We start from the raw sequence: 27,121 nt of genomic DNA on the forward strand, positions 1-27,121 counted from the left end.
CAAAATTTATTAAACTCAAAAATTATCCAAAATTAAGATAACTCAAAATCTCATCCATATTAAACACATCTTTATGATAATCCACCAATTGGTGATCTATCTACATTTCTCATCCTCTTCAATGATTCTATATCCCTTACTTGGATTCGAATTTATTCAGCTTGTAGCCTGTATTATCAAGATTTAAAGACTGGTAAATATATTCAAATACTGAGGTGCAAAATCCCATTCAGATAGTTGCATAGCTATGTAATAGTTGTACGGCCTGAGTAAGTTCCTTCTCAGAAGTTCCTACGGGAGTCTACTGAAAAAACTCCAAAATTTATTGAACTCAAAAATTATCCAAAATTAAGATAACTCAAAATCTCATCCATATTAAACACATCTCTATGATAATCCACCAATTGGTGATCTCCTATCTACATGTCTCATCCTCTTCAATGCATCGAAGGCCTCCAATTTTTTATCTTCGACACAAAAAAGAGGTTGTAAAGAATTATTGTTAATCACGAACTTATATTTTTTATTTTTCTTCATTTCGTTTGCTCCCTCTTACCCTCTTTCATGTATCGAAGGCTAATACTGAACAACTCTTGATGCATAAAAGAGGCTTATTAGTAAGATCCTGGCAATAAATTGATACTCCTGTAAAATTATTAGACTTATCAAGCTAAAAATAATTGAATAAAAATCACATGCAATAATTCTCGTCATTATTTTGTTTCAAATCTATTATATTCTATCTCTTCTCAATCTCTATTCTCAGGAAATTTAATTTCCATAATTATAACGCCTAATAATAGTCTAAATAGATATTATCTCATTAGTAGCTGATATGCGAAAACATTGGTATTATATATTCATTTAAATTATGTGATTCGACAGAACAGGAGAATTGGACTTGATCAAACCTGTAAAACATACAGTAAAATTTTCACATACTTTGAAATAGTGATAGATTTTCCCAATTTAGCTTGTTGTATTCTGCCGTCACCTTATCTATTTTGGCTAACGATTAGACTTCTATAACTTAAATTGATTTTTTTACTCGAGTAAAACATTTTAGTCTTGAGTAAAAAGAATCTTTTTACTTGAGTAGCCTGAATAATTTGTTCATGTTGAATGATTTGAACGATAAAAATGATGGTTTTCAAATTTTATCAATTTCATTGCGTTGAAAATAGTTTTAATCATCATCATCATCATCATCATCACTTAAAAGTGAGTACCTATTTCCAGGAGTATAATTACTTCAACGAATTTTCAAATATTTTTCAAACTTTTCTCTTCGAAAATATGCATCGATATTCCAGTTGCAACCCGCAAACTAACTGACCACCACACTATATATGCATTTTACAGGTATACGTTACTGCAGCCTACATGTTATTCCTTGTTGTGCAGGATTCAGTATGCAGTCTGAAGTCCGTAAAGCGGTTGATCGCCGCGGGCCTATAAGGTACATTAGATAGCTAAGTCCACTCCAACCGGTTGTTTATAGGCTAGCCCTCCGACTATTGTGACGTAGAGTATTATTTTACTCCAAAACCAAAAGCTTTTAGGTTTTTGTTGAAAAACTCCAAGCAGAATATTGATGATTATGATCAATTCAACAAGGTTATTAGCTCTTTTCGACCGTACTTTGATGTTATTAGTTAACATCAATTACATATAGTTTAGATAGATCTTAAGATGCAATAATTTTTTCTAATTTCTCAATTTAGACTATTTATTGAAGTCAGGAAGAAGTCTTGGACCTTGTTTCCTGTCGAGATGATTTCAAGAGTTAATCAAATTAAAGTGGGATAAATTGAAATAATTCACTGAGATACTTTTAGGATGTGTGCAATCAGCAGCATGTGTGGTCGGAGCAGTTTAGCAGTCAACGATTCGGATATCCATGAATATCTATAGTGAGATTCACGTTATAAAGTTGGTGTAAATGATAGGAAAGCATTGTTACCACCTCTCCCTTTCTACCGCCTTCTATAGGACTTAGCTTTGATCCAAATTATCCCCGCAAATCTGATCTGATATTAATTATTATTGATTCTTGTTAATAAAGATCAATTCTACCTCGAATATATTACATTCGTCAAGAATATATATTTTGAATATTATTCAACAATAAATTTTCATAATTAAGATGGAACATTTCTGTAGTTCATAGTATTTCTACATAGTCTAAAAACAATTTGACAACGCTGTGGATTAAGACAAGGATAGAGCTATCTGTTTTGCCTAATGACAGATAAGGATACCACTCAATTGATGGTGACTTTATAACCTGAATCGCACTGCAGTATTATATATATAATAATATGATATTTATTATATATAGGATAATCTGTATCTATAAAAGGCTAAGTCCCGACAGACTGAAATCACACCACAGCCCAAACTACTGAGCCTAAAAACTTGAAATTTTGTACAATTGTTCATGGTAGCCTGAAGACATCCACTAAGAAAGGATTTTTAGAAATATGCCCCCCAAAAGTTTTGCACTTTTTAACCGCTCATAGCACAGCAAAGTCATGAGGAACTTTTTTGTTCAGGTACGAAAAAAAAATTAGATCTATGCAGAAAAATTACGATCAGGAGCACAGGGGGGTTCAGGAGAGGGCATTTTTCGAAAATTTTGATGTAAAATCACACTACAGCTCAAACTAATTGGCCTACAGACTTAAAACTGCACAAATATTCTTCGAACATGCTAGACGCGCACTAAGAACGGATTTTGAGATATTTTGCCTCTAAGGGTTTCAAAGAATGAAAAAGGATCCTATTAAGTAAGGTTATGAACATGGTAAGGTGAACGCCATATGGAACTGAGATAATTAACTGACACATAATATTCTAACATTTGTTGTTATCATTGGAAAGCTTAAAATAATCTTATCAATCAGCTGATCGAATTAATTTTGTGGCGATCAAGAGCGCGAGCTTGCCACGTGTGTGTTCCATTGTTTTATGCTTGGTCAGTTCGGTTTGCGCCTTCTATCAGCTGTATATGGAGTCTCATACATTCCGATTAGAAAAGAGCACAGAGATTTCCTTTGATTAGGAGTTTCTTGATAATTCTTTTTTGAAATTCAAATTTTATTGCCATCAAAAATCACATTGAAAACTTTCTTAATAGACAACAAGATTACGAAAACAAAATGTCAAACATATACCTACATTTATTTGTAGCACGGCCAGAAAAAGACAAACTTGAGTACTAGCCGTGAGTTCATTCGATATAACTTATATTATAATTATGTTTTTGTTAATATTTTGTGAATAAAAAGTACGAGTTTATGAGAGATGTGAGTAATTCCTTATATTTGGTCCAAATGGTTATTCATATTGTAGTAGTCAGGGTCACTGCAATCAAAAGTTTTTTATTCTGTAGCTAATAAATACATATCTATTGATTGCCCATAATGAAGTAGACTATCCAGTGTCCATAATGGAAGTGATTGAACTACTCAAAATTAATCGCTTACTGGTCCCTCATAGAATTTATAGTATTCCTGGTGATTGAGCTTGTATTTTTTCAGCGTTGATTTTTAATAATAAAGCTTTATTGACAACTAGCTAACCCGGCGAATTTTGTACCGCCAAAAAGCCAATGTATCTCATGTCACACATGACCGCCAAAAAGTCACACTCAGAATGACAAATGACAAAAGACACAAAAAGTCAAATGTCTCTCATGTCACACTTGACTTTATTTGGTGAATCATGAAATTTATCTGACAATCAATATTTCTATTTACATCTCAACATGGACTTCCTATGTGCTTAGTCAGGCAACATTCATTATTCCGAAAACATATTCTTCTCAATCAATTGGTAGTGATATCTATCAGTAAAGAGTTGAATTTAAAAAAATAGATAGGTTAAATCAGTGTTTCAAAGATGAATTCAAGGTTTCATAGTTGTTGATTGTCAATAGATGGTCCAGGAAACATGCGATTTACGATGAATCACACAGAATACCATATTCTTTCTATCTCCCATTTTAGGATGAATATAGGCTAAGCTCAATCGAAAAAAGTGAATTATTCTGTCATTCTTCAGTAATTAATGTATGAAATATGAACGAACAACTCTCTTTCATGAGGTGAATAATTTTTTTCTAATATTTTCCAGTTTCTCAATGATAGGGGAGTGATAATTATTTGTATAGGTCTTCTAAGGAACCATTATCTACAGCTGGTACCAATCAACTACACTTCAACTCCAAACTACAGTTTTAATACCAGTACACAATTTATCACAGGGTGACGTGTTTATTAGAGCTGGTAACTTTAGATGCTAAATCATATTATCACAATATGATCTTGAATCATGATCATCTTTCCGTTTTTCGGTAGCCGCTTGGCCGACAATTTCAAAATATAGGTATGTAAAATGGAATTATAAATAATTATTATTAACCCCCCTATTGAAATTTCAGGTCAGAAAACATCCCCAATATTCACAAAACATATTCCCAAAGTTTCATGCCGTTATGTCGAGTAGTTTTCAAGTCTGGGGAACAAACAAACAAACAGATATTCATTTTTATATGTATAGATTTACATTCGGCTCAAACAGAAGCCTCTCTAAATGGAGGTAGAATGATAAGGTTGACAACTTTCAGTTCTGTTGTTTTAACATTTTTTTTCAAATCATTTTCAAAAAGTTCATGTAGTACCCACTATTGTGTTTGAGACATTTCTGGCGCTATCATAGTTTCACCACTATTCTGTTCCACAGTCCTATCTCTTGCAGTCGTTAACTATATCTATAATAACGTGAAGATCTGGCTTATATACGTACGGGATAGGAAAAATATGTTCGACGCATCATTACATCTGAACTCAAATTTCAAATTCAAAATTCAAAAAATAATTTATTCCGCACAACATAATATTATTACAAAACATTGTACCATCTAACAATACAAAAAATACTAATGTAAAATTATATGTTTTGCTTCAGATGACAAAAACATAAAGCGAAATAAATATGAGCACACCTAGGCATAAGCCCTATTGAAGTGCACTTCTCTTAAAATAAAATAAATTTAAAGACTAGAGTAGTAGGACCGCTACGCTCTACACATGAAATAAACTTTATTTATGTGAAAATAATTAATTATAAATTTACCAGTGTTACGGTCTTCATAATACGTATTATACAGGTAATCTATTATAACAATTGTAATGTTATTGAATGAATTTCCATTGATTTTCATGGAAAAAATTGAATTAAATGAAAAAATAATATAGTAAAATAAATAAAATGATTCAAAAATGTTCTCAGTGGACAGCGAATCAAATTATGAAAACAGAAAGACAGGGAAAAAACCACTGACTTAAGAATAAGATTATACTGCCTAATATTTATACTAATGTACAATCCTCAAAAAAGATTCACAGTCATTCAATGTGAACAGATAGAACTTCAAACTTTTAAGAAATATATTGAACGGGACTGAGGTATTAAATTTTCTTGAAATTAAATTAAACATTCTAGGTGCATTGAAAGAAAATGAATGTTGAAAAATTGTTAAATTAGATTGGGGAACTTGAACTAAAACCCGTCTGAAGTCATATCTGATATCCCGAGTAAGATTTGCATTGAGGCTTCTTAGAAAGAATAGCTTTAGTACTTTGAAAACATAGAGATTTCTGATTGGAAGTATCTTAAGCTGAAAAAACAGTGGCCAAGAATGATCAGTTCTGAGTGATCTGGTAATTATACGTATAAATGATTTTTGAAAAACAATTATGGGATTCAGTGTTGTGACATAGGTTCCACCCCACAAAACAATACCATAGCTCATACGAGAGTTAATAAGTGCATGGTAAGCATTCAATAATACACGTGTAGGACACAAATCACGTAGCATGTAAAAGCTCCTTATTCCTCTACAAAACTCCTTTTTCAATTTCGCCACATGATTTTTCCAAGACAATAAAGAGTCGATAACTAAACCTAAGTATTTAAAAGTATTCACAATGTTAATTGTTAGACAGTTACAGTTATTAACAACAGAGCAGGAATAGCTATGATAACACAGATCTGTATCAAAAAATAAATTTCCCCTCAAGTTAAAGATCATGTACTTAGTTTTTTCACTTAAAACCATGAAATTTTTGCTGAACCAATAATTCAAGACTCTTAAATCAGCGCTCATTCTTGTGTATATTGTATTGCATGCTACATCTGAATATGTGAGTGCAGTATCATCTGCAAAAGCAGTCAACCTTCCATTCAATTTTGCATCACATAAATCATTTATATAAACAAGAAATAGAATAGGTCCCAAGACTGAACCTTGGGGCACACCATAATCTATATTCTTGAAACTACTGTAGCATCCCCCTACCCTCACACACTGCTTTCTGTTTCGAAGATAGCTATGAAACCACTTGTATAGTAAGCCTCGTACCCCAGCTGCATATAACTTATTTAATAAAATTGAATGATCCACTGTATCAAAGGCTTCAGTGATATCTAGATATAATGCTGAACATTTTTTACCCTCATTTATACTCTCATAGATATCCTCAAAAAATGAAACTAAAGCATCTTCGGTACTCAGGCCCTCTCTGAAACCAAATTGATTTTTACTAAAATAATCTATTTTTTTGAAAAAACCTATCAATCTCTTTATAATCTTTTCAAAAATCTTGGTGAAAACTGACAATAGAGATATTGGACGGTAACAATTTGGTTTCTCTCTGCTGCCCTGTTTGAAAAGTGGGATCACAATAGCAACCTTCAAGCAGTCAGGGAATTCACCACTCATCATGCTCCAATTAAAAAGCCTACTCAAAACACCAGCAATCTGAATGGAAATTCTCTTAACAATGTAACTGCTTATATTGTCAAACCCGGGAGCTTTATTGTTTTTCAAACCGGCTATTATCTTGAGAATTTCAGTTTCATTAGTGGGAATGAAAAACAAGGAATGCAAAATATTTTTATACTTGAAATGGGAATTAAATACTGCATTATTCTCTACATTAATAATTGAATGTCTTAACTGTTGCGGTATTTTAATGAAAAATGAATTAAACTCTGTAGCAATACGTTTTTTATCAGTGATTGTCTCTGAATTGATTTCTAAACTTATAACATCATGCTTTGATTCCCGATCTCCTATCAAGCTGTTTACTATTCTCCATTGAGTTTTTAAATTACCTGAGCAATTATCAAATTTTTTCAAGTAGTACTGCTCTTTTGCTTTTCTCAGATCGGATTTTAATTTATTTCTGAATGTTCTGTAATATTCTTTCAAATTTAAATCATGTGGTCTTGAAATCGTAAGTTTGTACAGTTTTTTCCTTCTATTGATTCCTTTAAATAAATAGTCAGAAATCCATGGAGTTAATTTATTATTGATAAAAACACTTTTTCGGGGTCTACTGCATTTACACTTATCTATTGAGTCTGATAATAGCTTGGTGAACGAATCGAAAGCAGCTGAGACGGAGTTCTTATCTAAGACGCTCTCCCATTGCAAACTTTGTAACTCTACTTTCAGTTGATCGAAATCAATCACAAGGCTGCTTCTTTCCGTGGCATCTTTAACGTGATAACGTTTTCTTATATCTAGCTCTAGACGTACCATTGAGTGGTCAGTAATTCCAAGGTGCAGTACTATAGCATTGTAATCAACTAATTGTTTTATTTGGTTGAATCGGATGAAACAATGATCTAAACAACTCTGACTATCACCAACTATTCTTGTAGGCTCATTTATAAGGCAGTCTAATCCGTGGCTAGCCATCTGGCTAAGATAAGAATCAGCTACTCTATCATCAAGCAGTAAATTGCAATTTATATCTCCGGTGAAAATAATATTCTTTCCTTTTAGAGAAGCTATCATGCAATTGATATCATCGAGAAATTCCTGTATCGGAATACTATGTAAACGGTAAACTGCCAAAACAATGAATTCAATGTTATCATCACAACAATTAAGCTGCAAACAGTCGGCTGACCGCTTATCTGAGCTACCTAAAATGCTACATCTGTATTGTGATTTGGCGTAAATTATTACCCCTCCGGCTCGATAGTTATAATTACAACAACCATAAGCATTGTAACCATCAATTCGAAACAAGTTTATCTCATCGGTAGATATCCATACTTCAGTTAGTATTATAAAGTCCGGAGACATTTCAAAGTTATTTAATTCAACTAAAAACAAATCAAAATTCTGCCTTAGGCTACGGATATTCTGATTTATAAAAACTAGAACATGATTAGAATCAGACATTGAAAGAATGTGACAAATTTATTATCATGAACTGATACTGTAGAATGAACTGATACTAAGAACTTTGTTTTTATACTCATTCTGTGAGCTTGCCTTCTAGCAATAAAGACAGAGATTGATATTATTTCCAATTTAGTAATAGAGAGATTAAAAGAAACGTAAAACAATAAAGAGATTGAATAATGTGAAAGAAATAAGCTTTTCTCATAATATCTATATATGTCTTTGAATAAAGAAACTAATAAAAAATACCTACAAGTAATGGGTACTTCGGTCTCACCGTGACAACAAAAGTAAGAGTAACGAAAACAAGAGTATAAAAAATAAAAATAAAAATATAGCTTATCAATTTAAAACAATGCAAAAAATAATAGAATAACATAAAAGTAACAAAAGGACTTACAAATCTTTCAGGTCTTCAATTTTCCTAACAGTTATCACATTTGATCCCTGTTTCTTTCTTAGAAAAATTTTACCACTTCTGACCCATAGATACTCAAAGTTCTTATCTTTTTTCACTTGTCGGGCCGCATTGTAGAGGCTACGCCGAGCAGGTGACAGGCTCTCATTAATGTAGATCGGCACCGCGGGTCCTGAGGTCAGACCACCCATGTCATGCGTGTTGAAGTTGCGCTTCACGCGGCGTCTCTGGAGTAGCTCTTCTGAATCCAGCCTCCGTACCATTTTTACAATGATACCAGGATGCTTGTCAGACCCCACCCTGGAACGCAGGCGATGGCATGCATCTATCATCGTGTCCTCTATTGAATACCCTAGCGAACGACCCACATCTTTGACGATTGCAACAACATTTTCTCCTTTCTGCATCGGTACTCCATGTATTTCTACTGTGTTACGACGCGAGTACTGCTCACAATCCTCAACCCTCAGCTCAAGATCAGCTATCTTCCTTTGAAGCCCATTATTTTCACTTCTCAGTTCATCCACCGTTTTCACCAACTTGGGAATTTCACCTTTCTGCTCCTCGACCGTCTTCCTAGCTTCTGCAACTTCATTGTGACAGAATTCTATTGAAGCGCCGAGACTAGTTTCCACACGCTTAAAGTCCTCCCTAAGCTCTTCAATAAGTTTGATAACGTCATCAAATGTTACAGTTCCCTTGGATTCTAGCGCCATACTCTTTCGACGTTGCTGGGAACACGGCTTGCATCGCCACAAGTCGCCCTGCTCCATTAAATAATTTACATCCTCAGCGGATAGGCTAACGCACTTTCCATGGAAGTTTTTATTGCAGTCGCAACATGACACTTTCACTTTGATGGCCTTAAGCGATTTCAGACAGGTGTTACAGCTATCAGACATGATATTATGAAAAATATTTAACGTTGAATAAAACAGATTTTTAGAACTAACTTTGATGCACACCGTAACAAGAACACTTTTATCGAAAACAGCACTACAAAAGATAACGAGAGCGGCAGCAGTAAGCGTCCGTCCTGCTCAAAGTCTCAATCATAACTGATAAATCATATCTCAATCATAACTACTGGACTAATAAACTTGAAATTTTGCATATAGATTCCAAGGATGGTTATAGGCCTATTTTCAATTCTTCAAAATTTCATTACGTTAAGTTTTCAGTTTGTCAAGTTTTAAAATAGATCTTTGCGGAGCACGGGTCCCTGCTAGTATATTCATAAAATATAATTATAGTACCCTTTGAAATTAATAAAATAATAAATAAGAATACAAATTATAACCATAGTAAGGTCCACGTTATAATGGCAGTGTTGATAGATAGGAAAACAACGTTGCCGATCCCCCGTCTTGTCAATGCCTTCTATAGACGGTAGCTGATACAGGTTTATTGATGTAATTAATATTAACTGTTCATTCTCGTTTAAAATAATCAATTATTATATTTTATTAAGTGAAAAATTATATTTTTCAATAATTTACATAATTGAGATGAGATATTTTGTCTATTAATTCTACATTGTTTGAAGACGATCTGGCAACAGAGCAAAGCGAGTAACAGATAGCGCTATCCGCTTTGTTGAATGATAGACAATGATAGCAATACCATGGCCAATCAAACACTGCCATTATAACGTGGACCTCACTATAGTTTCAGTGTTTAAACAATCGTCAGGTTATAAAAATAAATTCAAATAAATTTTTACTAATAGTTTTGTTATTTCAAATATATCTGTGCAAATAATATCTCTGAGTAAATTATTTAGGCAGCTGTCCCTACCCATCATCTGATTTATTTGAGATTTTTTAGTTTCAATTTTTTTTTCGAAACTAAATGAGTTATGATTCTCCATATGGGTGATGTTTAGTTATAATTTGTATTCCTTAACTATTATTCTATTAATTTAAAAGTGCCGGTTGCAGAAAAGCCGGCTAAATGTCAACCGTGATTAATTTCACGAGAACCAATCAGTGAAAACTCTGATTGGTTCTCGTGAAATTAATCACGGTTAAAATTTAACCGACTCCTGTGCAACCGGGCCAAAGAGTAATATAATTCTATTTTATGAATAAAAGAAAGTAGCCCTGAATTCATACATTTCAAGAGGATAATATAAATACTGCATATAGGAAAATATTATAGGATATATTATTTCCTCTCAAGAACGCTGTCTGTAACTCGGAATGACAGAGCGCTCTCTGTCTGTACAATCCCTTATTGAATGATTAACACCATTCATATTATTATAAGAATCATACAATGGTAACCTATTTATTAAAATTGAAAAATCCCGTCCTTCTTTAATGACTTCCAAAGTAATCTTAAATCTACGTATGGTTCTCCTGTTAGTGGATCAAAGTTGATCTGAACGAATGCAATAATTCTGAAAAGTAACAATTATTATTGAGGAAAAGGAATGTTGTAAGGTTCGCTCAGAAACATCTTAATAATTCACAAGCATTCTCCCCTAAACGATCTATCAAACGTGTGTGTGTGATGGTAGTTCTATGTGTAAAGTACACGATAAGTTACATCTGGAAATTACATAACAGTTTTTAAGCGGTCGAATGCAATAAATTAAGGACATAGTCATAAACATTACTGAGTACATTATGAATTCAAATGTTATTTTTCGAGATACCTCCCATTCTGGACATCCCTCCCGAACAATATTGTTTAACAGGAGATGTTTTTTTCTGTTGGCTCGATAATAAATCACGTTTTAATGGTGTTTGTCCTCTGTCGGTTAGCATTTATATTTGTGAAAAATGTAGCCAGCGCCTATTTGAAGCGACCAGTGTCTTATATGCAAATACTACAGCCTTCTTCTTTTTCTTCTTTCTAGCTGTTCAATTCTTTTCACAGAATGAATGAATGCGCCTATGAATAAATACGGGACGTTGTTACACGATCGGCACCAGGCCATGCCATAAATCCATAGCCAGCGCCAGAACCCAGTGGAAGCAACCACAAAACATGCGCTTTGATATCTCGCGTAGGACCTACGAATAATTCCAGTAAATATATGGGAAATACTATTGTCGATTCAGCTCAGATTTCAGATTTACTCACACGATGCCTGGACAGTGACCGATGGAAGGATCTCCGGTTTCATAAGGAGAGAAATCGCCCATAACATTTCTTCTACCGCGACCAGCATCTATGAAAAATCGCCATAAAGACCTGAACCTGTCATACTGAAAGTGGGCTCCACGGCTCCCCCGAGATCCGTGACTCACTTCTTCACCCGATAGCAATGACTGTCATCATTTCAAGTACACTCACTGCTTTGCAAATTCACGTCTTATTAGAATGAGTTTAATGCTTCGCTCTATCTCTTTTTCAAACCTCTATAGTATTCAGTATTTTTGATCAGTAGATAGATAAATGAAAATAGCTTCTATTTATTACACTTTTAAAAATATTTCAAGTGTTTTGGGCAAAGTTGATGCAATATGAGCCCTCTCTCTCTCACACTTAACCCAGTAAGAAGATTACTGGAGAATAATTTACTTGCAACGCAGTTGGAAACTAACAGTCAATTCATCGAAGAGACTAAAAGAGCGATGGGAGAAATTCCTGCTTGTTGATTCAATCAATATAAAAATACAATCTATATAAATTGTAAAGGAGAAGAAAAGTGCTATAAAAAGAGTTATTCTAGTATATTTGACAAATTTACATTCTTCTTATTCACAACCAATTGATCAGTTAGCGGTGAACAGAAATTGGGTGAATAAATCAATGACAAGATTTTGAAGTATAAATTATTGTGATTTTTCAACAGTAACCTATCGATCAATTTGAATAAACTAGGATTCATAGCTCTAGGATTTGAAGACCTTAATACGCTGACAGCTTTCCAGCTAGAACGTCAAGTTTCTTAGGAAAATATTCTACTCCATTTTAAAAGCTGTGAGAAGGTTTTCCACAACAATCAGAGAAGTACACAAACGAAGTACATGCAGCTACTTTGTGTCATTCAATGGCTATAGAAAGATATTTTGTAGGGATCTAGGTGTGATATAAGAAGAGTTTGAAAAGTTTGTAGATAACAGAAGGATTTAATACCACCATAAACTAAAACTTAAAGCTTTCACGTTGAAGCATTTCTTTCAGTGCAACCAATTTTTTCTGCTTCCTTCAATCGAATTCCAGGATATTGGCCTACTCATGGCGATCAAAAGGATGACTGGACCTTCAGAAATGTGGACTAATACGACACATAATTTACTGTCCCTGAATATATCTTCCAAAAAGGCTCCTTCAGAGCATGCATAACATGTTTGACTGAATGACTCAACGATCCTTCTAATCACATCACCTCTTGCTACAGAACCGGATGTGAATTTTAATGTGGTAGAATTCAAATTATTAAACAATTCCTCTCCACGAGAGAAATGTTTTGTGATCGCGGTGCACAACATTTATTTGATTAGTCTTCAATTGTAAAGCCACAGCCAGTGGAATAAAGTTCGAAAGTTTAGTAAATGTGAATTCTAATCATTTGAAATTAGATTTGATCGAAAAAATGCTGAATATGATGTCACTCGTGACTAATACTTTCTAATGAATTTGTATTAGGGTCTATAAAGCAGCACCTGAGTAAGGTGACTTGCGACACCCTTCAGGAGGAATTAAAAATTCAACTGGTCATGTAATACAGGACACTGGCGAATCTACACTACTACTCTAGACGTGAATATTAAAGTAACCTATATGACAATTTATTCTTCCTACGAAATTGATGCCTACGTAACTCAGGACTTGTGAATGGAGGATTGATGATGATGAGAATTACTAGACCTACATTTTTAGGTGGGTTCCGAACCACCGGGAAATGTTTTTTTTAGCTCATAACTGTCTGTTAGGAGAATTGGCCTAAAGCATAGATCCACTAACGGGAGAACAGATAGCACGGCGCTTACCTCAATCACTGTGATTAGCAGAGAACACTATACATATATTTTATTCCATATGATATAAATAATATTCTATATTTCTACGTTGTCATATTCCAAAATCACAATTATTTGAGTTTTCTGGAACATTACTCATACGTTCGAATAATTATACTTTAATTTATTTCATGGTAACATAAATAAGCTGTATGTAAATAAATTAAATCCAGTTAAAAGAGCTTGAAACTAGACTTACAATACAGCACATGTCTTTCAAACAGGGAAATAATCATGTGAGAATTTTAGTGGCTTTCCCACCAATCATTATTATGCTTTTCAATATTTCAAATACGATATTCATATAATATCCCTCCTATTAACAATAAATAAGTAAGTTCGAAGGCAATGGAAAATTTCACAAAAAGTAAGTGAGATTTATGTCATGAAGCAACAACTGAGGTCATGATTTACCATTCCTGAAGATTGTGAGATGATAGAGAATAATTATGATAAAGAATATTGAACAATGATGGATGCGAATTTATGAGTTTTATGTAATGAAAAAAATCAATTTCTTATTCTGATTTAAACATTGTTTCACAACTTCGGGTAATTCTCAGGACGTAATTTGTGATTATTCCAAGAAAGAGCTACATGATTTCAATGTTCAGGTGTTCTTAGGAAATGCGATTACAATGTTTATAGATATGTTCTTCTTTGAAGGTTAAAGTTTACGAGTAGCTTACCCCAACTTACAATCAGCTATCCAAACTGTAGGATGAGTTAATAATGGCTGTAGATAAATACACAATCATGATTGCCATGATTGTATTTATTGATTTATTTGATTTGGTGTAATGGAAATCTAACCGTCATTGGGAGTGATGAATAAACAATCATAATTGCCATATTTTTATTTATTGATTCATTCAACAACTCACCGTCATGAAAAGTGATGAGACGATTCTGCATGCGGCCGCACCCTTCCTCCAGTTTGGCCACCTCAGCTGTCTGCAGGAACCTCCTCCACACGTCAGCATCAGCCTCATCGAAGCCTCTGGGCAGCATCTGCTCAGCTTCGTGCGTCCAGAACACACCGTCCACAACCCGGCTGCGGGCCGTCGACGGTGCCGCATGCGGTTGCGATCTGAGTGATTGTCGCACAAACGAAACGCTTGCGAAGATGGTCGAGTCGTCGCTGCTCGACCTGTGTGTGCGGTTTTGGGGAAGGCTTATGTTTTTGGTGATAGCTGCTGATATGTTCGCCGACTGACGGCTTTGAAGCATCGGCATGGGCAATAGAACACCGATTAGGAAGCCCGAGGTAAAAGCGACACACGCTGTCACCAGGAAAATAGGCCTTTTCAAACTGCTCGTCTTCACTGTCGGCTCATACACTAATGTCTGTCTATCTGAAGCACCACCACTGAACAGCATCCTGCTCAGAATCGCGTACAGCCGACTTGGAGTTGACTTGATTCTCGGCTTCCTACCAGGAGGTTCGAGATGCATGGTCTGCACTCCTTTGAACATGTCTCTCGCTTACATGAGTGTAGCATCCATCACCTCAACTGCACAGGGAGCGTGTAGTCCTACTTGTTACAGTAGTCTCCACCTTCGACTGCCTCTACAGCCTCTTATTGTAACAACGAATTCCACAGGCTCTCAACACTTGTTGTTGACACAGGAACCGCCTTCACCCCATTCCTTTTGTCCGGCCGTATTCGGGAGCTACGCTCTATGCTTCAATTTACATAAGTTTATTTTAACATTCAGCTTTCTCCTTGAGAGAATATTTACCCTCTGATTTCCACCACTTCAATCCAAACGTGCTTATAGAGCTGTGAGTTTGAGTGAAGATTGAGCGAATTTTGTCAGTTCTTTGTGCTAGCTTCTCCTCTCACCTCTGCTAGTCTCATTATCATAATATTATTCTAGACTGACTACTTGTTCGAAGTCCCAAAGCATTCAAAAAGCTGCTCCCAACCTGAAAAAAGAAATGGGTTGTATTATCATTTCAAATCGATACCTCGATATTTTCTAGCTAATTCTAATATTTAAATTCATACCAAGATGCTTACAAAAAACCTAAAAACAAGTACAATAACAGACTTGTTAATAGACTAGAGAAATTATCAATCAATGCTTATCACACTAACTGGCTTACATCTTTCATGACAATGCGATAACGTCATTAATCATTGGCTAATCTCGGTTGAATTGAAGAAACGTACGTACAAATGGAAACCTAGTAACATAATATGTTCCTATATTAATACTTTCTAGTATTAACCTTGCACCATCATAATATTATGATTAGGGGGGGGGGCTCCTGTAATCACAGTATATTCAATTCATGAACATATATTTAAGAGATAAGATTCTTCCATTCTTCATGATAGAGCTCAAAATCAGAGCAGGGGATTGTAATAATACATCTAATAGATTCATTCCTCATAACATCTAATTATTCAATTATCAATATTTAACATTAATTGGCGGTTGGTGAAATTTTTTTTATTGATCACTATCATTTTGATAGATTTAAACATCAATTAATATTTTTTAATGATGCGAATTACCAATATTAGAATGCCCAATTTTCAGGGACTTTTTGGATTCATCCTTCAGATTCGGTTTTCTATGAGTCACATTTGCACGTTTACAGAATTATGAAAGACCGTTCGATATCATGGTTGGCATATCTCCAGAATAATTCACACCTATCACAATCACTTTACTTCTCCAGAATCGCAAAAAAAGTTCGGTACCTAGACATTTATCAAATTCAAACATTGCCATAATTTCACAGATTCATAGATTATCTTCAGAATAATTATTGCGGCAGGATATCTACAGATTCATCACTACTTCAGAATCGCGACAAACCGTTCGGTATCCATGGATAATTGAATTTTCATCAGCAAGTTACGGAGCTAACTAGGATGTGTGTCGTCGCCGGGTCCCGGGTTGGGAGGAGGGTTCAGATGGTGGCAGATGGCCGAAGGTGATCGATCGATCAGTCGCGGTGCCAGTAGATCACTGTGGAGGTATGCCATGCCATGGCAAGCCGCACCAGCGGTCAGTCATCCATTTGCATGCCGGCGTTCGAGGCTGGGTCGTTATAAAATTTTGAAATAATAGTTTCGTGACCACCGTGTCGTGGGCGAGCTAGCCGTTCAAAGTGTGTGGGGAGGGGGGTGATGTGCGTGTGAAAGAGAGAAAGAATCCTTCATTCTCGGTGAGAGAGAGAGAGAGAGAGAGAGAGAGAGAGTAAACGAGTGAGAATGCACTGCACCTCACTCAACGATCGCATAGCATCGACCCAAATTCGCCTCACATAGTACAAGTCTCAGCTGTTAGGTGGTTGCAGCATGCAGCTGATCTCCAATTCGTCGTCTTTTCAGCTCTACGCTATCTTTATAGCGCGTAACTGACAGTGCGTAGCGCAAGAGTAGACTACGTTAAGCGAAATAGTCGTCTCTGCGTGGCAGGTTCAATTTTTCATGCACGATCGGATACAATAGGTTTTTGCAATATTATGACACTCCGTTTATGTTGGCAGAATCGCTAGTAGATAAAGAGGAAGTAGTGTACAGTCATGCTGGAGTAAATGTGATGGAAATTTAAAATGCATTGATATAATTTTGCTATATTCGGCCGCCAGTTATCAAGGATGGTATATAGTATCTATACACTATTCTTGGCCATCTATGACAGATTGAATCGATTTGTGCAACTGTTCATAGGAAGATTAAATAATGTACTTGTTTCGGAGTGATTTTGGATTCCATAGATATAGTTTGGCAATGATTTCCCAACTGTGTACGCGGAATAGACCATTGATTTCAATACAGATTAGAAATAGAATACTGATAAACCCAATCTCAATGGGGATATGAAAAGAAAAACCACATTGCGGAGTAATTATATTGAAGTGTGATTATATAATAATACTCTTCAATGTTTGATTCCATTACGAACTGCTTGTTAAATAATCACTTTTGAACAATTAATTACGACATAGCAATCAGGTATTTAAATAAATAAAAGCTATTAGCTTAGGGCCTAGTGTCCGAAAGCGCTACACTATGTAAGTAGAAGCTAATAGCTTTTATTTATATAAATACCTGATTGCTATGTCGTAATTAATTGTTCAAAAGTGATTATATAATAATAATTGATTATAATAATCGAACTGTGCAATTATTATTTTGTTCTAAGCAATCTGCTTGGATTAAATATTTGAACTGAATATTTCAAGATTAAATATTTCAGGGGCATGTAATGGTCAACAATACTACTGCGAGACCTGGCAGGTAGATTTAGCCCTATCCTGATCCTTGTGCAATGAAGCGTTTGCCCTATTCGTTTATATTAGTGACTGTTTTCCACATTTCGAATTTCAATTAGAGATTTCATTCTCGTGGTCTGTAAATGCTCATCGACCTAATAATTCACAACTTTTGAACAGCTTAAAATCTGTTCTCTGTAGCTTTTGATGAAACATGGAGTACCTGCAAAGTTTATGAAGATTCGACAGATATCTTTAGTTCCTTCAAACATTAATGAATTGAGGCAAAATTACAGGAGAATTAAAATTTCAAAATGTTCAAATATGAGCGCACAAGTAAACTTGTGTGGTAGCTGTAAATTCATTACTTTTTATTTAGAATAGAATAGAAATGAACTTTATTCAACAAAACAATTCAAACAGTTATACAATAATATATAAATAAAAGTTCTTTAGGCTTAGCCGAGGCCGTCAGCCGAGTAGATAGATTTCTTTATTATACATTATACTAATATTGAATAATTATTATTGTTTTTGTGATTACATAATTCACTCAATAATTATTTCTCCTTATCATTCCTCTTCAATTCCTCCTTCTCCTCATACCTAACTAATTTCTCGTAATTATAACTAAACATTGTCACTCAACTTTTAAAAAGCAATTCACACTCTTAAATTCACCCTCTTTTAGGGACCTTGTATGAGTCAATGTGGCTGGACTTATAAAACATACAAACAACATAATAATTATTAACTTCACGAGAAAAAAAAACTTTGAAATTTAAATAGAGTCACCTCTTACTTTGTACTCTACAAAAATAAAATTGAATACAGTCAACTCTCAATTAATTCATCAGTAATCTAAATGAGAATACAGAAACAAAAGAGAGAAAGAATAAATAAACAAAAACAAAACCTCTTAAAAATCTTAGAATAATCAATCAATTGAGTCATCTGCATTGATCAAAGCACTACTTAATAATACACAAAGTCTTGCGGCTTCTCATGTTTATGATAAAATACTACTTTTATAGCTAATAACTCCAATATTAATCCTAAAAAGACATTTCCACTTCAACATTAAAATGCACATTTCACAATTGCATAACAAGATATCAATAACAATAAAGAGGAAATGACTCTTATCGATTATAACCTCCTAAAAATTGAATTCTGTTATCAATTCTCGCCTGTATCTCACTGCCTCCCTCAAATATCCTACTAGACTCGTCCAACATTTTCCATTCAGATACTCAATTACTGTCTCTCTCTCTGTCTCTCTCCCTGTCAGATATTTCTTTCTTATTTCACCCAAAATTGAACATTTACCGATGAAATGATAAGCATCTTCCGTTTCTCGGCTATTGCACATAGAACATATACCTATCCCCTCCTCTCTTTGCGGTGCGTGATTGAGCGATAATAGCCCTCCTCTGGCCTTGAAAACCATTGAGATAACATTCCGTTTGGACTCATCATTCATGTAATTTCTCGTTCCATCGTCAATTTTTACATCTGCGTAGATTCTGTGAAACTGTGACCGCTCTCTTCTCTCTAACCACTTACTTTTAACTTTAGCTTTTATCTTCTCCATTGCCCTCTCCCACGTTGCTTCCCACCCCCTCCTGAAATTCGCTGCTTGCCAGTTGTCCGCTGTTATCGGCAATTCAATATCAAACTCACTTAATATCCGTCTCCATTCAGAATACCAACCACACTTTTCTCTTAAACAATGTCTTGCGATCAATGTTCGATATCGGTCGCCCGGTATCTCAAAAGAATTCAATACATATTTTATATGAACGCTCAAAGTATACAACCACAAAATTTCCTTTCCTGTCTCTAAGTATACTATATAATTTGGCGTATTACGCGGTACTCCAAATATTTTCTTGACAAACAACCTGAGAAATTTTTCTAGTTCTTCTCTCTCCGCATATCCCCATACCTGCGCCGCATATGTTACAACTGCTTTACTTATTGAATCAAAAATTCCCCATTTCATTGACAGAGGTGCTTCATCATTCAAAATGAGTCTTCGCCATACACTATTAATCCCAAATCTGGCAGCTGTTATCTTACATTTAAAATGTGCGTTTAGGGAAAGTCTTGATGAAAAAACAACTCCCAGGTATCTGTACTCATTCACTGTTTCAATAACTTCATTTCCATAGTACCACTTCTCTCTTTCTCCCAATCGTCCTCCTCTTCTGAAAACTACAATCTTGGATTTAGCCATGTTCACTGTGAGATTCTACCTTATGCAATATTCCTTCAACTTATTTATCATTGACTGCAGTTGTCGAGGATTCTCAGACATCAATACCACGTCATCAGCATATAACAGCGAATTTATCAGCCTCTGCCCAACATATCCCACCAATAACATCACTCAAATCATTCAAAAATAGTGTGAATAGCAACGGGGAGAGTACGCATCCCTGCTTTAATCCATTTCTGGTTTCAAAGTATTCTGTTAAGTTACCCTCCACGCCATGCCATACAGTAGACTTCGTATTTCTATATAGCCCAGTCAATGAAGGCAAAAAATAGGCATTTGTCGGAACTAATTAGTGAAAAGCTGAAACTTTGCCAAATGTTACATTAGTATAAGAGAAGTTCCCCTACAAAAGTCCCCGACCCTACCCCTCTTGCTTCCCCCCCCACCCCCTTTTTAAGTTAAAATGTCGATGTTTACTAGAAGCTCGATATCTCAGTAACCAATCATCGAATAGAGTTGAATTTTTTTTAGAAAGGTTGCTAATATAATGGTCTACAATAATGGGTCTATGCTTTTTCACGATAAAAATGATAGTTATCCTGATATAAACAAAAACATCTAAAAAAATGAACTTTTTTCAACTAGACTCATTTTTGTTTCCCAATTTACTTATTTGTAAGCAATTTTATCGAAAAAAACTTTAAATGAAAGTTTAAGATCTATTCTTTCTTAATCCAACGATATAAATCTTGCTTACAAAAAATCGGAAATGTCGCTCTGGGAGGGGAAATAGCAACGCGCTACACTTTCGCGCTACGAGCTACGCGGTCCCCTCACATCAAGCTCGCACAAGCCATGCGTCTATTTGAAAAACGAGAGATTCTCAGTTATATTTTATTCTTCAATACTCATAGTTCAGATTGATAGAATAGTTTTTATGTTCAATAGAAAAGTAGCTTTTTTTGTGGCAATTTTAAGTTCATAAAATTATATTGTTAGATTTTAAGAGAACCATTGTGACTAGATGTTGTATAAAATGCATAATATGGATATTTTTGAAGATACAAATGCAGAGTGAGGCTCATAGCATAACTATATAACATATAACTATATTATATACAAAAGACTAAGTATTTTGTATGCTACATTTTGACAATACAGTGGTGAGCTGGGCCCATAGAAATAGATGACATCTATTATTATGGCTGGGCCGGGCAGTAGGGGTGCGGCGCTAACGTTGCTCCTCTCAATATTGTTTTTGTTGCTAAATAAAGAAAAGAAACTCGTTCTTTGCATTCTCGTATGAGTGGCATTCTCATCCCTCATGTCAGTTTCAGAGGGAAGTTTACCAAGTTCGGACGTGCGTGGTAGACTTTTCGAAGTGAAGCACGTGGTAGATTTTTCGTAATTTTTCGTTGTGAAGCACGTGGTAGATTTTTCGTAATTTTTCGTAGTGAAGCACGTGGTAGATTTTTCGTAATTTTTCGTAGTGAAACACGTGGTAGATTTTCCGTAATTTTTCGTAGTGAAGCACATGGTAGATTTTTCGTAATTTTTCATAGTGAAACACGTGGTAGATTTTTCGTAATTTTTCATAGTGAAACACGTGGTAGATTTTTCGTAGTTAGTGCATTGATGGTGACAATTTTTTCACACAGTTCGATTATGAATTTATTTATTTGTGATCCCTTCTGAGTGATTACACACAAAAATATAGTTTTGTAGAAATATCAGTTCGGCGTGATGTGCTCCTGTTACTCCAAACAAGTTTGAAACAATTAGTGATGGATGAATCGGACTTAAATTGTTTAATTTGTAATAACAAACTAGATGACAATATTGTAGTTGTAAAGAGTGGAATCAATGCTATTTCTGAAGCCAGCAAAAAAAGAAGAGACAGTTTACATGAAAAACTACGAGGAAAGAGTACTATTAAATTACACAAGTTATGTAGGCAACAATACACAAGACCTTCGAGTACCTATTCAAGCAGCTATAAAGACACTAGATGAACAAAATGAACCCAGTACATCAACCACTGGAGTTACTCGTAGAACCCATCAGGACAATTTTGATTTTAAGTTGTGTTGTTTTATTTGTGGAAAATCAGCAAATTACAGCTCTAAAATTCCAACTCAATATAGAAAACCATTTCACGAAGTAACGACGATCGAGTTCAAAGAAAGTTTTTTACAAAAGTGCAACGTTAGGAGTGACATATGGGGTGAAAATGTAAAAGCCCGACTTCTAAGTGCAATAGACTTAGTAGCAGCAGAAGCGCGCTATCACAAACATTGCTACACAGAATTTACTAAATCTAAACCGATTGAAACACAAAAAGGTAGACCTCAAACCAAATTAGCTTCTACATTTACCAAAGTATGTAACTATATAGAAAACAGTGATGAGTGCCAATATACTATAAAAGAAGTTCAGGATATTTTTAAATCTTTAGCTGATGATAATGCTGCTTATTCTGACAAACACTTAGGAAAGCTTCTCCAAGAGCATTTCAAAGAGAGACTAACATTAACAAATGTTTCTGGTAAAAAGAATGTTTTCTGCCTTACTGACAATGTGCATAAAATTGTGGACAATTGGTATAGAAACAGGGTTCTTGATCTAGAAGAAGAGAAGAAGAGGATTGGAAATGGTGAAGATAAATGGTGATCACAAGAAAAGTTTAAAACCGGTACAAAGCACCAAACCCTTTGCACCTGATGACCTTCTGCACCTTGTGTCTTGTAGCTGTAAGACATCATGTCTCAAATATTGTGGGTGTCGGAAAGTGGGACTTGATTGCTCTGCCATGTGTGAGCACTGTGATGGTCTTTCTTGCGAAAATAGTCCTAATATTGATGAAATTATTGATCACGAGATTGAATTGGATTGTCAAGAACAGTAAAAGAAGGAAGAGAAGAAGAAGAAGAAGAAGAAGAAGAAGAAGAAGAAGAAGAAGAAGAAAAGGAAATGAGGAGGAGGAGGAAGAAGAGAAGAGGAAGAAGAGGAGGAGGGGAGGAGAAGAGAAAGAAGAGGAGGAGGGGAGGAGAAGGAAAAAGAGGGAGAGTGATTTTGAGAGAATGACTATTGTATATAGTGTTAATATTAATTTAAGTGGTGGGTGGGCGGGTCCGTGATGGTCTTTGACACCTGCCGGTTTGAGCCAGTCCGGGACCGGGACACGGCGGGTCCATAGGTGGTGGATGATGGAACAACCCTAAATGAGGGTTAGGAATAATCCCCCGAACCAAAACTGGCTCTCTTTATATGCTTTTGAAATGCTTCTACTGCCAAACACTGAGATCTAATTTTGGGGGTTGAGGGACCCCCTCTACCCCCCTTCTTCATGGTTTAAGGAGCTTGGTAGTATCAAATTTGAGCTAAGCGCCCAAAAATACATATAAAACAACTGAAGAAAGATTTTCCGTCCGAGTGAATGTGTTAATCATATAACATGCAATAATAATGATGATAATGAAGGGTCGCGTCAAAGCGTAGCGCGTTGCTATTCCCCCTCCTAACGCAATATTTCTTATCGTTGGTATGCTAAATTATACATCGTTGGATTGAGACAGAATAGATCTATAACCTTTGTTGGAGGCTTTTCTCGATAAAATGGCATACAAGAAAGTTAATTGAGAAATAATAAAAAAATTTAGTTGTAAAAATGCAATTTTTTTAGATATATTTATTTTTATCAGGATAACTGTTGGGTTTATCGTGAAAGTGAATAGGATCATTATTTTAGACTATTATATTACCAACCATTTGAAAAAAAAATCAACTCTATCCGATGATTGGTACCTGAGATATCGCGTTTGTAGTAACTACCTGTTTTTTCCAACTTCAAAGGGTGGTGGGGGGGGGAAGCAAGAGGGGGAACTTTGGGGACTTTTGTGTACAAACTTCTCTTATACCAATATAACATTGGGTAAAGTTTCAGCTTTTCACTAATTAGTTCCGACACAAAACCTTTATTGACTGGGCTAATATAGACTCCTCAACATCGCAATAAGCCTCTCTGTCCACACTATCGTACGCTCCCTTGAAGTCCACAAAGAAACAGTACAACTTCTTTCTAGGTCTATTCAACGTTTTCATTACTATATTGAATAGAACAAAAATATTATCAATAGCCGAATAACCTCTCCGAAAGCCACACTGACTCTCTTTAATAATCTTTTCTCTTTCCTCCCACAACTGCAACCTTCTCAGTAAAATGAATGAAAATACTTTAGCGACAGCGTTTATAAAAGATATGGCTCTATAATTATTCACATCATTAGTATCACCTTTTTTATGCAATGGAAAAATAATTGAACGTGAAAACCCTGTTGGTATCTGTCCACCTCTGACAATGGTATTGAAAAAAATCAAAATAATCTCTTTGTAATTTTTTGACGCATTCTTGTAAAACTCAGCAGGAATTCTGTTATCACCTGAAGCCTTATTGTTGCGCATTGTCTTGAGGGCACTTTCCAATTCATTCATATCTATGTCTTTGTCAAGAGTTTGATCTTCAACATTCCTCGCCGCATAATATGTGACTACCTCGCCAACTGATCCAAACACTCGTCTGAAGTGTTCAACCCAATCCTCAGCACTCAGAGTTCCCGAAATCTTGAACTCTCTACACTTAAATTTCTTTATCAGAGCCCACAAATCACTGGAATCCTTGACTCTTCTGAATTGTTCTTTTATATCGCTATAATACGCTTGCCTTTTACTCTTACATAGCAGTTTGTATTCCTTCACTACCTTCATATAATTTTCTCTCATCTGCTCCGAATTTGATTTTCTAAACACATTCAATAGGCTGAACACTCGCTTTCTCATAACCGCACACTCTTTGTCGAACCACTTTTCTTTCCATCCTTCTCTCTTTCTATAAGGTTGGGGCACATAATTTGCAGCTCTATATACAAGATTATTTAATACTTTATAAGTCTCCTCACTACTCTCGGGAAGACCATTTATTTCTCTACAAGCATTGGTGAGTTTAGATATATATTCATTCTTCCTCGCTTCCTTCCATTTCAACTTCGGTAAAAGTGGTAAAATTGTGCTCTCTCTTTCTAGAGTATCAACCGTGATTAGTGTAGCTTCAATTGGGAAATGATCAGATAAAAATTTTGGCACAATAGAAAATTTTCCAACTATTTGCGCTAATTCGACAGCCACGCAACATAGATCTATTACGGAAGCCCCCCTGCCTCCCATGAAAGTAAAGTCTCCCCACCTATCTCCACTTATCCTTCCATTCATAATGATCAAATTAAAAACCTCACAGAACTCCAATATTTTCTTACCTTTCATATTAATCACCTCATCCTTTGACTCTCGCTTATTACTCAGTGCATTTCCCAATTCTATTACATCTGTTAATTCCGACAAGTCCTGTCCATTTCCTATTCTACCGTTAAAATCTCCAATTAAAATCATATTTTTTCTATTATGCTCTTGCACTATCATAAACTCCCATAATGTATTGAATTCTCTCTCCCATTCCATGTCTCCTCCACCACTCAGGTAAATTGGAACTATATAATTTATTTGTGATTATGATGTTTTATACTTTTTATTTAATAATAACTTTTTATAGAAATCATAATAGGAATGTTTTGGATATTCTAGTAAATGTGAATCAACATGAATGGATGAATGAAAAAGGAAAATAAGAGAAAAAGGAAACATGTACAATTTACGAAAAGTGTCTTGAATGCAAGACTTTACAAAAAAAGTATTTTTGGAAGTTAGCCGATTTGAATAACAAAGTAATTGGTTGCCACTGACAGACATTATTCGTTGTTGTACCATAGTCAATCTCTGATAAACTAAAACTAAATACAAAATCAGCACAATTTATACTAGTAGGTGAGTACTGCTATTGGTCAAGGACATGAACGCCTGCCATTGGTTTAGACACTCTTCTCCCATTTAACAGTGCATGTAATAGAAACGTCACAAAATGGCGATTTAAGCAACAAACCAACCATTAAACATTATTGGAAAGCTTTTCTTTTTCTCAAAACTAACTGTACGATTATAATTAACTGTTAAGAATTACATATCCATTACAACGTATACCTGAATTATACTCTGTCCAAATTCGCATGAGCTCTGAAGGATTAGGCCGACCCTCCTACTACTCACACACACAAGCGCAGCCTCCTTTTGTGTGTGTGAGTAAAGGGACGGTCTGTGTACCTGTATACTACATAGTATACAGAGTATATCAATGGCGCAGATAGGCCGGGCGTGTGTGCCTGCGCATGGGGGAGTGAGGGTCGGTCTAATCCTTCAGAGCTCATGCGAATTTGGACAGAGTATAATACCGTAATTATGATTTGATTATGTATTGTAAACTTATAAAATACTTTGTGACGTAGCCTTATGTAGGATTGTATCTTCAGGCTAAATAAATTGATTGATTGAATATTTTCTTCATTGCGTTTGAAATTTCGTTACCTTCGTTTAGCACAAAAAGAATCCCGTATTCTATCTTGTATTATATTGGTCAATTGTATCAATAATAATAATAATAATAATAATAATAATAATAATAAAAATAATATGTTCAAAACTGTTCTGAAATTGAGTACGTTCTAGTATTCAATTAATTCACTCCTTTGTTTTAACTAATCATCATAAATATATTAATTCTGAATAATTATTGCTCATATAAAGGCCGATTGATTGATTGAGTGCTTTATTTATGTAGATTACAATATATACTGGCTTATACACTTATATACAACAGCTTACAATACAGCAAAATATAGATGAATTTATATAATATAGACTAAGAAAATAATTATTGAACTGTATATGATATGAAAAAGCAATTTGTAATATAATAACTATAGAATATAATAACTATAATATAATTATGCATCTACATAAATTGGCGGAGCTTTGGACATATCAATCTCCATTCTTCGGAAAGAATATTAAAAATATCCTCCCCACTAACTCTCTACCAAAACATGGAGAGAGTTAGCCG

General features: G+C 35.0%; 1 protein-coding gene across 1 annotated transcript in view; it reads right to left on the reverse strand.

Annotated features, from left to right (window-relative positions):
- The window catches only part of LOC111055506 (extracellular serine/threonine protein kinase four-jointed), a 72,122-nt gene that overhangs the window by 32,846 nt on the left and 12,155 nt on the right, over positions 1-27,121 (reverse strand). Inside the window, exon 2 of the mRNA XM_022342724.2 lies at positions 14,545-15,590. Coding sequence (XP_022198416.2) covers positions 14,545-15,136 — 592 coding nt within the window. The 5' untranslated portion in view covers positions 15,137-15,590. The remainder of the gene's footprint in view (positions 1-14,544; positions 15,591-27,121) is intronic.

Source organism: Nilaparvata lugens, chromosome X (assembly GCF_014356525.2).
Source record: "Nilaparvata lugens isolate BPH chromosome X, ASM1435652v1, whole genome shotgun sequence".
NCBI classification, from domain to species: Eukaryota; Metazoa; Arthropoda; class Insecta; order Hemiptera; family Delphacidae; genus Nilaparvata; species Nilaparvata lugens.